General features: G+C 36.4%; 1 protein-coding gene across 2 annotated transcripts in view; it reads left to right on the top strand.

The window, feature by feature from the left end:
• mdga1 (MAM domain containing glycosylphosphatidylinositol anchor 1) overlaps window positions 1-13,687 on the top strand; it is a 208,754-nt gene extending 195,067 nt beyond the window's left edge. For both annotated transcript variants that reach the window (XM_085451770.1, XM_085451760.1), the window contains exon 18: window positions 8,919-13,687. In XM_085451770.1, coding sequence (XP_085307896.1) covers window positions 8,919-9,004 — 86 coding nt within the window. In that variant the 3' untranslated portion in view covers window positions 9,005-13,687. The remainder of the gene's footprint in view (window positions 1-8,918) is intronic.
• The last annotated feature ends 753 nt before the right edge of the window (window positions 13,688-14,440 follow it).

The following is a 14,440-nucleotide window of genomic DNA, read 5'->3' as shown; positions in this document are numbered from 1 at the left end:
GCAGTGCAATCTCACACATATGTGCATGTAACAACACTGGCGGATGGAGTGAATAATGGATGAAGGTGAAAACAGGAAGAGGAAAGCTCTTGAGCTCTCAGAGCGGGCGCGTGTGCATTTGTGTCCTGCAGGTTTTATGCAGGCAGAGACTCACAGTGCAGACAGATGGGCAATTATCAGGCAAGTAACTAAAAAGTCTTTGCCACTGCAAGAAACAAAATGCATCTGTCTTGGGTACAAGCTCTACCTCCATGAAGTTGGTGAGGTAAAATAGGGATTAGAGAAGAATAAACCTACACTCAAAAAAATAATTCATTGGATCAACGTAATTTTATCTTGCCAATTATATTCCATCTAAAAAATCATGTTATATTAATCCATCTTGATTGGGTTGTTTTAACACGATATATGTTTGTAAGTTTAACATAATATTAACAGTAACATTCCATTAATTTGACTTTTATTCAAACAAGTTGTTTGTACCAACTTAGTCTAATTAAATTTAGTTAAAGTCATGTTATATTGTTTAAACACATACATCAAAAGTCAGTCTTGTTACATGAACTAGTACAATATTTGTTTGTTACACCAGTGATAATCTTATTGAATGAACAAATGTAACTTCTGTCTGTAGTACATGTTGTGTTCATATTACATAATGTTCAACAAAAAATTCAACAGACTTAGAGCAACTTCCAATCCAGCTATCCTCTTATCTTTATCTGGGCTGCGGAAGTGATAAGGTAAGAGGGGCAGGGTACATCCTGGACAGGTCACCAGACTATTACATAGAGACAAACAACCATTTGCTCTTTAACACCTTTGGGTAATTTAGAATCACCAATTACCCTTGCCCTAATAACTGAATGACTTCTAACTGTGGAGGGAACCAGAGTACGCAAAGAGAACCCATTGCAAACTTGGCCAGATTGAACCCAGGACCTTCTTGCTCTGAGGCAACAGCACGAGCCACCATGGCGTTGAGCTGTCAATACAGACTCAACAAAAGTAGGAAAGCTATGCTTGATGCAGAATTTTCTTTACGTTTTTGTCCTTGACAAGTTAAACCATAGTAAATAGTAATACAGGGAGTGCAGAATTATTAGGCAAGTTGTATTTTTGAGGAATAATTTTATTATTGAACAACAACCATGTTCTCAATGAACCCAAAAAACTCATTAATATCAAAGCTGAATGTTTTTGGAAGTAGTTTTTAGTTTGTTTTTAGTTTTAGCTATTTTAGGGGGATATCTGTGTGTGCAGGTGACTATTACTGTGCATAATTATTAGGCAACTTAACAAAAAACAAATATATACTCATTTCAATTACTTATTTTTATCAGTGAAACCAATATAACATCTCCACATTCACAAATATACATTTCTGACATTCAAAAACAAAACAAAAACAAATCAGCGACCAATATAGCCACCTTTCTTTGCAAGGACACTCAAAAGCCTGCCATCCATGGATTCTGTCAGTGTTTTGATCTGTTCACCATCAACATAGCGTGTAGCAGCAACCACAGCCTCCCAGACACTGTTCAGAGAGGTGTACTGTTTTCCCTCCTTGTAAATCTCACATTTGATGATGGACCACAGGTTCTCAATGGGGTTCAGATCAGGTGAACAAGGTGGCCATGTCATTAGTTTTTCTTCTTTTATACCCTTTCTTGCCAGCCACGCTGTGGAGTACTTGGATGCGTGTGATGGAGCATTGTCCTGCATGAAAATCATGTTTTTCTTGAAGGATGCAGACTTCTTCCTGTACCACTGCTTGAAGAAGGTGTCTTCCAGAAACTGGCAGTAGGACTGGGAGTTGAGCTTGACTCCATCCTCAACCCGAAAAGGCCCCACAAGCTCATCTTTGATGATACCAGCCCAAACCAGTACTCCACCTCCACCTTGCTGGCGTCTGAGTCGGACTGGAGCTCTCTGCCCTTTACCAATCCAGCCACGGGCCCATCCATCTGGCCCATCAAGACTCACTCTCATTTCATCAGTCCATAAAACCTTAGAAAAACCAGTCTTGAGATATTTCTTGGCCCAGTCTTGACGTTTCAGCTTGTGTGTCTTGTTCAGTGGTGGTCGTCTTTCAGCCTTTCTTACCTTGGCCATGTCTCTGAGTATTGCACACCTTGTGCTTTTGGGCACTCCAGTGATGTTGCAGCTCTGAAATATGGCCAAACTGGTGGCAAGTGGCATCTTGGCAGCTGCACGCTTGACTTTTCTCAGTTCATGGGCAGTTATTTTGCGCCTTGGTTTTTCCACACGCTTCTTGCAACCCTGTTGACTATTTTGAATGAAACACTTGATTGTTCAATGATCACGCTTCAGAAGCTTTGCAATTTTGAGACTGCTGCATCCCTCTGCAAGATATCTCACTATTTTTGACTTTTCTGAGCCTGTCAAGTCCTTCTTTTGACCCATTTTGCCAAAGGAAAGGACGTTGCCTAATAATTATGCACACCTGATATAGGGTGTTGATGTCATTAGACCACACCCCTTCCCATTACAGAGATGCACATCACGTAATACGCTTAATTGGTAGTAGGCTTTCGAGCCTATACAGCTTGGAGTAAGACAACATGCATGAAGAGGATGATGTGGACAAAATACTCATTTGCCTAATAATTCTGCACTCCCTGTACATACACGTGGTGTGTGTATGGTTGTCTGCCTCTTACAACCCCAGTGATTTTCCTGTGGTTTGACATCTCATATGATCTTGTGAATTTCGTGAGTCCAGGCAACTATAACCACTCTTCCTAGATTGTATCGTGTCATCTGAACAAGAACAAATTAAGTTTTTGAATTTCATGCACATCCAACATGATTTAACTGCGTTCACCATAGAAACATGAAATTATTTTGTTCAAATGACAAGTTAGACTTTTGTAAATGTAGCAACCACCCAATTTACTTTTTTTAGTGCAACTCTGTCAGTAATTGTACATTTTCATTTATGACTTTGAGAAAAATGCAAATTAATTTAGAATACATAACGTTAATTCGTGACCAGGTTCTAGGCAGGAAGGCTAGGTACAGACATTTACCACTTCTGGCATTGAACCATGGAGCACGCATTTATAACTGATTAACAGAAAGGTACAAGTCTGCGTCATAATTGAAACCTTGTGAAAAATATAGATCTAAACCTTTTTTAGGTTATCAATGAAGAGATAGATATTAGGGGGGTGAGATGAAAAGTCAGTACTATGGCACTTGTCTGCACAATATGTGACAGGAGTACATGTAGATGTGACCAGCAGCATTGCCCTGCTGTGATCACACTTATGTCTTTTACATAAAGTTCATACACCCACACACACTCCCACGCATACATGTGCGTCCACCTTGGAAGTGTTTTGAGCAGGTGCTTACTGTGTATGCGACCGCTGCAGCTGCCGTATAAGCATACTCACATGCACATCTGCACACATTTACTTCAGGTCAGCTTTGTGCACACACAAGAGACTTTTATCCTAAATGAAGGATGATTGCCTCTGACATGTTTGGTGCAACTCCACCTGCACAAAACACAGAGCCCCACCTGGCTCATATGTGTTTTATTGCAGGAGAAGAGGCAGTTTACTTTAAACTGAAATCTTTGTTGTTTTTCTGTTGCTCTTCTGTCACGCTGGTCCATTCTCAAATAATTAAACAAAAACTTTTTTTAAAAAGTGCATGAACAGTACATACAAAAGGCTGAAATTAGTCCAAAAAGACCTATTGGGCAACGACATGCAGAGTTCTGGTAGTGATATTAAATGTCTGCCTATGCAGTAATACAAATGGAGCTTTATCCTATTTTTCAAGGTTTAATTTAATTTGTGCGTAAAAGTTCCAACAGAAAGCTCATTTCTTTCTTAAAGAAAATAATACTGGAAACTACAATATATTTGATTCCATTGCTGCACGCAGCAGGCAAGAATAAGCAGCCAAAATAGAACTGAACTTAGTCGCACAGATAATAACGAAGTTAAAACCTCAGCTTACACGCAAGGTTTTAACACAGATACTAATTAAACCCCACAGGGCACACATGTCAGACACACACACAGGTGATCAAATTTATTATGAAAACTATACCAGCCTTCTAACTGTGAATTTTCATGAGAATGAGGAGTCAAGATATAAATAAACCCATTTTTGCACACTTGACGAGAACGTGTCCAAATGTGGATATTATTTAACTCCACCCAATAGCCAGATTGAGATAATCAAAAACCTTTGCAACACAGGCAGAACTGTGGAATTACTGCTTAATTATTTTGTTAACCTGTGCTGGGCAGCTTATAATAAGCTCTCTAATTTGATAAATTTACGGGCACTGATGTCCAAAGTTTTTCAGCAGGTGTGTGAGTATCTTTTGCACCATGGTTATCCTTAGTCATGCTTTTAATCGCATTTTGGAGCATAAAAGACGTGCAGCGGGGGGGTCAGAGGGACAGCGTATTTGAATTTATTTCACACAACTTTCTGAATGACAAATTTCCAAGTAAAATATCAATGGCAAAAGTGTTTCGACAAAATTTTTTTTCCCATTTGCCAGGGGGTGCTGTGATGGCTGCCTTTGGCAGTGCTGCAACACCTCCAGCACCCCTGGTCTTGGAAATAGGACGAATGAATGAGTGCGTAAAGAGAACATTTGCTAAATGAAAGGGAGGAAGCAAGACAAAAGTATTTGAAATACAATGTTCCAATATCAATCAAAAATCAGAGCTGTAGTTAAATAATGAAAACCATTTGCAAACAGAACCACCACATAGGATAGCAGATGAGAAAATCATGTCATCATTTACAGTCGAAAAAGAAACGTTATGTGATTTATGGCAATAAGGCCTGAATAATATCTTTTTTTCAGTTTCTTAGCACAAGTGACTTATGGACGGTTCATCAGATATGCCAGTGTTTACCCAGAATTCTTATTAACTCTTTAAAAAATTGGCATTTGCAGCCACATTTTCTACTTTTTCTGAAGGGAGAATATTATAGAGATTATTACTACAGAGGGAAGCATATTTAACTGCATTACACATGGAAAGCCCTAAAATCTTGAATAAAGCATAAATGAAGAATTTTTAATTGTTAAACCAATTTATATGGTTGATGGGGTCGCTTAGTGATCGAGTATTTCATGCATTCTTTTAACGTCTGTCAACTTTAGTGGAAACATTTTTTTCTAGTCATACTTTTTAGTTAATTTTGCTATATTTTTACTTCTAGTTTTTAAAATGATTGTGTATATTGATACTGTTTTGATACTTTCAGTGTAGAAGTATATTTAGAATCTGGTTGTAATTTGGCTGTGAATGCTGACACAAGTTGCTCTTATCTGCTAACCTCTGGGGCAGTTCTCTTTACAGTGTGCTGCTTTTTGATTGGTATTTGAATACCACCTGGTTTTACATGTTGTTATTATTATTGTTTTCTTAAATTATACTAATGGCGGCTTGCTGAAACTTGTATGTCTTTTTGCCCTTTAGTGTTTTTATCAGCGTGTTTTCTCCCTTTTCTGCTACATTTCAAAAGACTGCACCCTGTTTATCTTCCAAAGACTTGGAGTTGAGTGCCCTATTACTCTGTATCCTAAACACCATGTTCCACTCAATTGGTCGCCTGCATACTTTAGACTCTACTATAGGAATGTGTGTGTGTCAGTGTGTGCCTGTTTAAATGTGTGTCTTCTGCATACAGATACAAAATTTATTACAAATATTGATTTTCTGCCTGAAGGATGGACCCCTGATATGAAATCATATTGATCTTTTAAATACAATACCCATGCTTTTTTTTATGAAACTGTGTCTGAACAGCTTGCATTTGTAATTTATGTATTAAAGGAAGGTGTGTATTGTATGTGTGTTTTGTAGTTTGCTTTATAGGACTGTATATATAAATGAATATAAATGAAAGCTTTAGATGATCCTGTGTGCTGTGTCTGAGCTGGTATTTTAATTTTCAAATTCAACAAATCTGAACAATTCGATTACACCATATAAAAAATGTCTGCATTGTGTCTTCCAACTGTGCTTTAACAATCACGACCTTCAGAAAAAAGCTAAGGAAAACGGTTCAACAAATATTGATGATGACATCAATCGTAACTTCTTTACTCCCATTAAAATCTCGGAGCTGTCAGGGCAATGTATGGGATCTCAGTGGTGAAGCTTTCTGTTTCTCTTGTTTACTCAACCACCTTCTCAGCCATGACTGTCTTCTCATCTTTTCTTCTCCATACAACCTGTTCTTTCTTCCCTGACAGTTTCTGTGAACCTTTTTCTACAAACCCACCTTCTTTCTTCATAACATTCACAACACAGTTTGATAATTTTCACATGATACTTCTTAGTAAAACTACCACTTCAGGGCATTCTTTAATGCTCAAATAAAATTCAATTTGTTTAGAGTCAATAAATCATTGAAGGCTAGCTCCAATTTACATTCATGTTATGCATTTAAAAATGCAATAAAAGAGACATAAAATATCAAAAGGAACACAATAAAACAAATACAGTCATACAAGATTCAGACAACACACCCGCAGGCTTTAAGGAAGTCTTAAGCCACATAGATAAACACAATCATCACACGCACAGTTATTTACTTAGTTTGTCTTCAATCTTCGGTTTGTCTTCTATGACAGTTTTGTCACAAAAAAGCTTGCTGTCTGCTTTAGTGTAATGTTCCTTGTATCCTTGATCATTGATGATTATTATGTAAATGCTTATAAGTGTCCTTGATAGTTTTTAGATTTCAGTAAACTGTCACATACATCTCTTACTAAAAGTCGTCTTCATCTCAGAAAACCTTCTGAACCATCCTGTTTATACAGCCTTTGCAACCAGTTAATTCCGGTGAGATGTAAAAATCAACTTTCTTATAATTTTAAAAATATATATTTGTTTATGGCTACAAAGCCTTTGTGATTGTTCACTACTACTTTAACTGGGGAAATTACAAAAAGCACATCAGTCGAGACCTGTACTAAAAAGCAAGTTCAAGAAACCTTAGATGAATTTTGCTTTTCTGGCTTTGTCTACCTAACCTCAGCATTTAGACTAAATATTCACCAAAAGGTTATTATTTGATTTGGCTAACTCAAACCAGTTTACTAATGTAGCTATGAGTGTGTTCAAATAAAAGAGGTTGTTAAAAAATAACAAGTACTGTAAAAGGCTTAGGCAAACTGTTTTAGAAATATATTGCTTACAACAGGAAAGGGCCATTTTTAAATTTGTTGCTGTTGAAATTTAATTATAGGGGGAAAAAACATTGAGACAACTTGTTTTTAACACAAAAGCACCTTTTATTAGGAAATTCTGCAAAATTGCAGGCAATATATGAACAGAGTTAAATCTTCTGGCAGCCTGTTGAGTAAAGCTTATCAGCAGTCTACTGGACCAAACCCGGATGCTCTGGTACCTTTTCCCCGAAGGCAGGGGGCTGGAGAGGGCCTGTGAAGGGTTCGGAGGTGTCACCCACAAGGCTGATGGCTTTGTGGGTGAGGCGGATGTTGAAACCAATGATCTTGCTAGCTGTAATGTCAAATGATTCCCAGAATATGAAGAAATCCTTGTGTGCAAGGGACAAGGCTGAAAAACAAATATTGGATGTCCATGAGCTCTCAAGCAGCACTGCATCAAAAATAATCATGTTTCTCTCACGGAAATGACAGCATAGGCTCAGGAACACTTCTGAAAAATAACTATCTGTGAACACAGTTCATCGTGCCATCCAAAAATGCAGGTTAAAGCTCTATCGTACAAAGAAGAAGCCATATGTGAACATGATCCAGAACTGAAGGACTGAAAGGATATGGTCTATCTGGCTTGTTCAGTTAAAATCTTTGCATTTTTGATGGTATGCATTAGTGTCTATGGAATTGGCCGCTTGCACATTTGAAAAGGTATACACTGGTTTTGGAGCACAGAAGATTCAAGACTTTTGAGCAGCTAGAATCCTATATCAGACAAGAATGGCACAAAACTTCTCTTCCAAAAGTCCAGCAACTGGTCTCCATAGTTCCAAATTCCCAAGTTTACAAACTGTTTACAAGCTGTTGCTAAAAGATGGGATACTACATAATGGTAACTGGGCCGTGTCCCATCTGTTTTGAGAATTAGTATTGCTATCAAACTCTAAATGAGCTATTTTTCCTAAAATGGTACATTTAAAAAAAATTGGTTTATGAGACTGCAAGTAATTAAAAATCTCATTGTCATCTTATCATTCTCTTTTTGTTTACACATCCAAACGTTCCAACTTTTTGGAATCAGATTTGTATTGCGAATTAATGGGAAAATGAGTTATTAATGAGTCATATGAGTTAAGACTCAGATGGAATGTAGGACTTAGGGAGAAGTTACAAGACATAGCCAGACTTTTGGCTCCATACTCATAAATTTGAGACATCCATTTGTGAGAATTATTCTGAAAACATTACCCCCTCTTATTCCAAAGCAATGAACATTCTTTGTGGCAGATATCACAGGCACGAAGGAAACATGCTGTTACTGTTCCTGTTACATGTTTTTTTCACATGCGTGTGATTCTTTAAATAGTCTCCTCCCAAACTAGACACATAAATATGCAATAAGGCCAGCTGCAAAAAAAACATAGTAGATTTTTTTTGTGTGTGATAGACAATATTTTTTTAAAATGTATACTATTGCAATCTGTGCCCCTAGATATGAGGGGTTTTTAGGTTATGGTTTTGTATCTCTTTTTTTATTCTGAACATAAAGTAAGTTAGCGTAGCAGAAATGAACCTTACTAAGGCCTACATTTCTATAGCACAGGCCAGTTTTGGAAGAATACTGGAATTATTTAATCTTGATAGCAGAAGCTGTTAAAAATTGCTAATATGTTATTTCTGTGCTAACATGACTCTTTTTTTGTTTGTTTTTTTGTAGTTCTGATTGGAGGATCACACCCACTCCCACTGGCTAAATGGCTGGCCTTTGGCCTCTCCTGCTTTGTTTCACTACTCTTCAGATGATGAGCACTCCCCATAGCACCACCAACTGTCTGTGCTGACAGACACTGCCCTGACTTGCGCTCTTTTACTTCTCTCTCTTCCCCTGTACCTGTCTTTTCCTCTGCGTACCTGTCCATTTACTTGTCTGTCCTCTTCAGTTATTGCAGTCTTTCTGTCCTTCATGCATCCAACAAGAAACACTATGTATTTGTCTATCTTCTTGTCCTCTGCTCTCTTTTTTTTTTAATATTTCACCTATTCGCTTCATATAACCAATCAATGCTCATACTGTATTTAAGGTTAACATACTTAATGGTCTTTGACATAGAGACTTGAAATTCCCTCCTTTATCCCTTGATTAGATTCTCTTTATCCATGTCAGTGTGCCACTTTGTCAACTTTGTCTTTTTTCTCTCCTTTGTCATCCTTCTTGGTCCATATGTGTACCCTTCATGTATCTTCACTCCCTTGAACCGCTATCCTCGGAAGTCCTTCCACCCTATTCCCCAGACACACCAAAGTGTCGGACACTCAACCAAAGATGACAAAGGACCTGAGGGAATGAAATGGGGGAACGGGGATTCTAGGAAGAAAGTTAAAGAAAGAGCGAGAGAAAAGGGAAAGTGGTCAAAACAACCTTTTCCACAAAGACAGTCTCCCTTCCGGACCAGCCTTTGGCACCATGGGAGCTACTGATTGATAAGGAGACACTAAAAACTGATGACTGAATGAATAAATAAATAAATCAATCATTGAGGAAATGACAAACCAGGACTGAGGATAAAAGAAGGGTGTCCTTGGTAGCCTCTTGGTAGCCTCTCTGCTTGCCACAAGAGACGAACCTCATACGTGTACATTTATCTTATATATATATATATATATACATATATATAAATAAATATATATTAAATAAAATGAAGGTTAAACAAAAACACAGCTAGGGCAGTGGAGGACTTTACAAAGTGAAATTAAAGAAGCACAACGTTTATACAACCTCTGCTGTTCCTTTGGATTTTATTCAATTTCTTATGTGATATTGCAATTTGTCAGACCTATTCAGTGTTTTTGATATTTGCTTTTTTTGTTCTGTTATGGCATCATGAGGGTCAAGGTAATTAAAGTATTACATTCATATTTATGAGAGGCAGAGAGGATGATTTGTGATCCAGAACCTGACTGAGCACGTGAATGGAAATGCAAAAATGACCCAAACCAACTGGTAACCTCAAATTTTCTTCGCAGATACAGATGAGTACACATATACACCCAGACATAAACAAATAAACACTCCGTTTTCATTGCTGAAATCACTGTCAAACACACGTCATCCGATGAGGAACACAGGAGGAAAACCTTGGCTGGTAGATGCAACTTTTACTTTTGTACTGTCTATTTCATTAACTTCTTTTTACTAGATATAGGAGTCAAATATCTGAATTAATCAGAACACAGCAGGCAGACGTGCCTCAAACATAAAGCAAATTGTGGTGTTTTATGGGAAATGGATAAGCGCCTGGAGTAAGTTTCGGCACTTCTTCTTTCGCGGGTTATTGAATGTCATGTATGGATTTCCCCTACCCAATGCGTCAAAGGTGGAGAAGATTAGCAGTCTCTGCCAGATGTGCAGTGTGGATTGAATAATACATTCTTTGTTTAATTACTGAATGTCTGTATTATAAGCACTTCTCATAGTCCCATAGATATGATTGTTAAAATTAAGCAATACTCATATCTATATATCTACATAATTGTTCTCATTGCATTTAAAAGTATTCTGAAAAAAATCATTGTGTCCAAAGCACAGCAGAAAGGTTTTATCTGTCATCTTTCATCAATTATTGCAGTTACCAGTGTAATTCTGGTAATTGTAGCCATTTAAATTTTTAGTGTGCTTCAGTTTTTCTGTACTGTGCTTCAGCTGTTGCTGATGCTGATCATCATCTCTTTTCTCTGCATTATGTCACAGCGAGTTCATCATTGAATTTATTTCACTTTTTTGTTTATATCTGTTTTCTTTGTTGTAGTTGGTAAATAATATACATTATTCATATTTTTTTTTCATTCATAAATAGAAGAGATTATGTGCCTGCTTGCACAGCTTATGTGTATAAAATCATATTGTGTAATTGCTGCAAAGTTGTGCAACACATGTAGGATATCTCTGTGAAACACCACAGACTGCACTGTATTATATGAACACTGAAGCCCTTTGAAGCCTACTCTAAGCAAATCATCATATTACAAAAATAGTCCTGTATCTTAGCTTTAGCTTTGTCGTTATCCATTTACTTTGATCTGATAAGTGCATCTGATGGATGAGTTAATTTGAATTACTTGATGGGGAATTCTAGGGAGATGCTTTCTTGTAAATGTAGATTGTTCATTCTGCAAGTGGCCTAAAATATTTTCAGTTCCTGGTAATGTCTTCAAAATAGCCATCAATTTATAGAACACAACACAGCATAGTGGCTCTTTTTGTTTTGTTTTTTTTGCATTGATTTCATTGTCTCCCCACCTTGTCTGTAGGCAAATGCGTTACATGAGGCATTCATATCAGCTTAAGTTGTATAGCATCATCAGAAGCATTAATGAGCACAATAACAGTGCAGTAGATAATGCACTTTAGAAATATGACTAAGCATTGCTATATGTGGCATTTTATCATGCTTACATCATATCATTCCTCATAGTTCTTTGTCCTTAGAAATAACAAGGTAAACACTGTTAGAACTGAGAGTTAAAGATGGATGTTGTATGATGCATTATCTTTTTCACAAAGAGATGCAAATGCTTTTCATTTTTCATTTTTTGTTTCCATGACAACTTATAATTAAAGGCAAAGCCATCATATTAGTGGTCCCACATAGGAATAAAATGTTAACACATAAAGATACACATATTATTGTTATTTAGTATTCCCGGATTAAAAATCAATGTATTACTTTTTGATTTAAGTATGTATGACACAAAATAATAAATTTTGAGAAATACAATTAGATTAATTCTGAACACTGTCTTGGGTCACTTTAGGCAAACACAATATTTAAAGATTTACAAAATTTGTATTTTTATCCAACAAGTTTTGCACCTTACTGTTACTGGCAGTACTCGATCCCTGTTCAATTCTAAATTGGAAAAAAAAAATTAACAAACTTTTAATTAAATGGCTTTATGTTTGTATTTGTTTTTATATAAACAATTTTAATAACCCTTTAGTTACTATCCAGTGATTCCTTTTAATATGTTGAGTGTAATCACACATGTAGGAACAGTTTGTATTTAGGCTAGATAAAAAGCTTTGCATACATCTTCCATAATAAAATGACATGCTAGTTACGTGCTTTTGAATTCAAGTGATATTCATTATTTGAGTACCATACAATAAATCTATCTACTTCATTTGTTTTAAAGTAACATCTGTCATAAACTCATTATTTTTTAAAGATGGTTAATAGTGGTTTTAGTGATGTTCTTAATATAATAATATACTTAAAACAATTGAAAAGTGAACCAAAGAAAGGAAAACAATTTAAATGCTTAATATACGCACACTGGGGATTAATATTATGTAAGCAGTATAAAGTTATTTGGTGATTTGGTAATTATAAAATCTGCTCCAGTGTTTAGATCACACCAGTGCTCAATGTAGTCTTCCTAAAATTACAGAATTCTTGGATCATGTTTGTGTCCATTAAATACTCATTTCCACTTTCCATTTGCAGCAATATCATTCATCTGCTGGCTTAGGCAAACACTGACACACAAACACACATTTCTGCTATCATGCAGATGAATAATAACAAACGGAGTGGGCACACTGACTGTTAATCTTCCACCTACTATAAAATGTCTACTGTCTTGCAATTGTGGACCTACATGAAACAATGTGAAAGCAGAGAACAACGCGTCTGCACTGAGCAGTTCTGCGGCGATATTCTTCCCAGCAACAGAAAAATTGAGACATACTTTATTTTTTATTTTTTTTACATCAAAATGATATAATGTGAAACAATCACAATGTAAGTGCTGAACATGCCTGAAAGAGTCTTTCCTGTGATGTTCCTTAAAGTATCATTTAGGTCTTACAGCCTTTGTTTATACACCGGAATAACCCTTTTCACTAAATACTTTGACCTTTGCCTGATTTCTCAACAGAAGGTTCAAGACCGTGTTATGTGGTTGTAGACAAAGATCATCTCAGCTCAATGTTTGATGGAGTACACTCTCTGCAAAAACACAAGGACTTTGAAATTGATTAACATGTGGCCGATGCATATATCTTGCAAGTCCACAAGTAACTGAATGCCAGTGTCCAAGTGGACTTTTTGATATTCAACACACCCACAATAGTATCTATGTGCTGTGGCGTATGACAGCAAACACCTTCAACGTGATAAGCCTTAAAATCTTATAAATTACTTTTTATGACTCACCTGACTGTTGTAACACACTGTAAGAACATCGTCTTCATATCAAGTCAATTTTGGGAACCCGCACACCGGTCACAGTGCAGACTGTCAGATTTTACAGCATGCAGCAGTCGATATATTGATCCATTTTGGAACAGAATATGTGAAATGCGCCTTTAACGGGTAGAAAAGAAAGAGCGGTAGCAAACGATGCTGCGTGTTGTACATCTCTGTCATGTAATTGAGCATTTTAAAGGAGAATATATTTGAAATTTTACCCAAGAGGTATAAATAAAAAAACTATTCAACAAATAGATGTGTTTATTATTATTATTATTATTATTTGTAGTATTATTATTATTATTATTAATGCTTCTGTGCCTCTTGTTACATGGGAAAGAACGCTCAAATAGGGGTGAGGACAGTGTTGGATGAGAGCAATACCCTACACATACTCTAAATACATGGTGTCTATTAATTAATTTAACCAGTTGCTCAAATAAGAGACGTTTTTCTTTTCATATATATTATATATACTCACTATATCATTGTAACTTCGGATTCTGACTATATTTTAAGTATAAAGTATTTATATTATATTTTGAGTTGCGGTTCTATGCCGGATTTGAAGCAACAGCCAGCAGTTGGTTAGCCTAAACATTAAATAGTCATTGTCTGGTTGGCAGATTTTACTGTCTTTACTTAAAGCTGAACTAGTTGTTTTTCAGTTTACAGTTTGCGCTTAGTTAAGCTGACCAACTGCTGTCATCTAACTTTTGGCAAGAAAACAGTAAAATGAAGCAGGCTTTTCAAGCTTATGAATAAAGCCCCTTTTAAATCTGGGACTCTATCTGCATGTCTTTAAAGATAACAAATCAGCTTGAGTTTAAAAAAAGGCTTTAGTATTGAGACTTTGAAATGGAGTTCAAGTGGTTGAATCTAGTGTTGTTAACCCAGACCATACTTTTTACTAGAAACAAAGCATTTATTTATGTTCATTTACATTCCTGCACAGTAAATAATTGTAGCTCATGAGTTACTTGTTGCA

This window comes from Copadichromis virginalis, linkage group LG1 (genome assembly GCF_057382275.1).
Source record: "Copadichromis virginalis isolate Kocher_CV1m ecotype Utaka linkage group LG1, C_Virginalis_male_GT1.1, whole genome shotgun sequence".
NCBI classification, from domain to species: Eukaryota; Metazoa; Chordata; class Actinopteri; order Cichliformes; family Cichlidae; genus Copadichromis; species Copadichromis virginalis.
The sequence above is the reverse complement of the archived record's forward strand: the minus strand, read 5'-3'. Positions and strand labels throughout refer to the sequence as shown.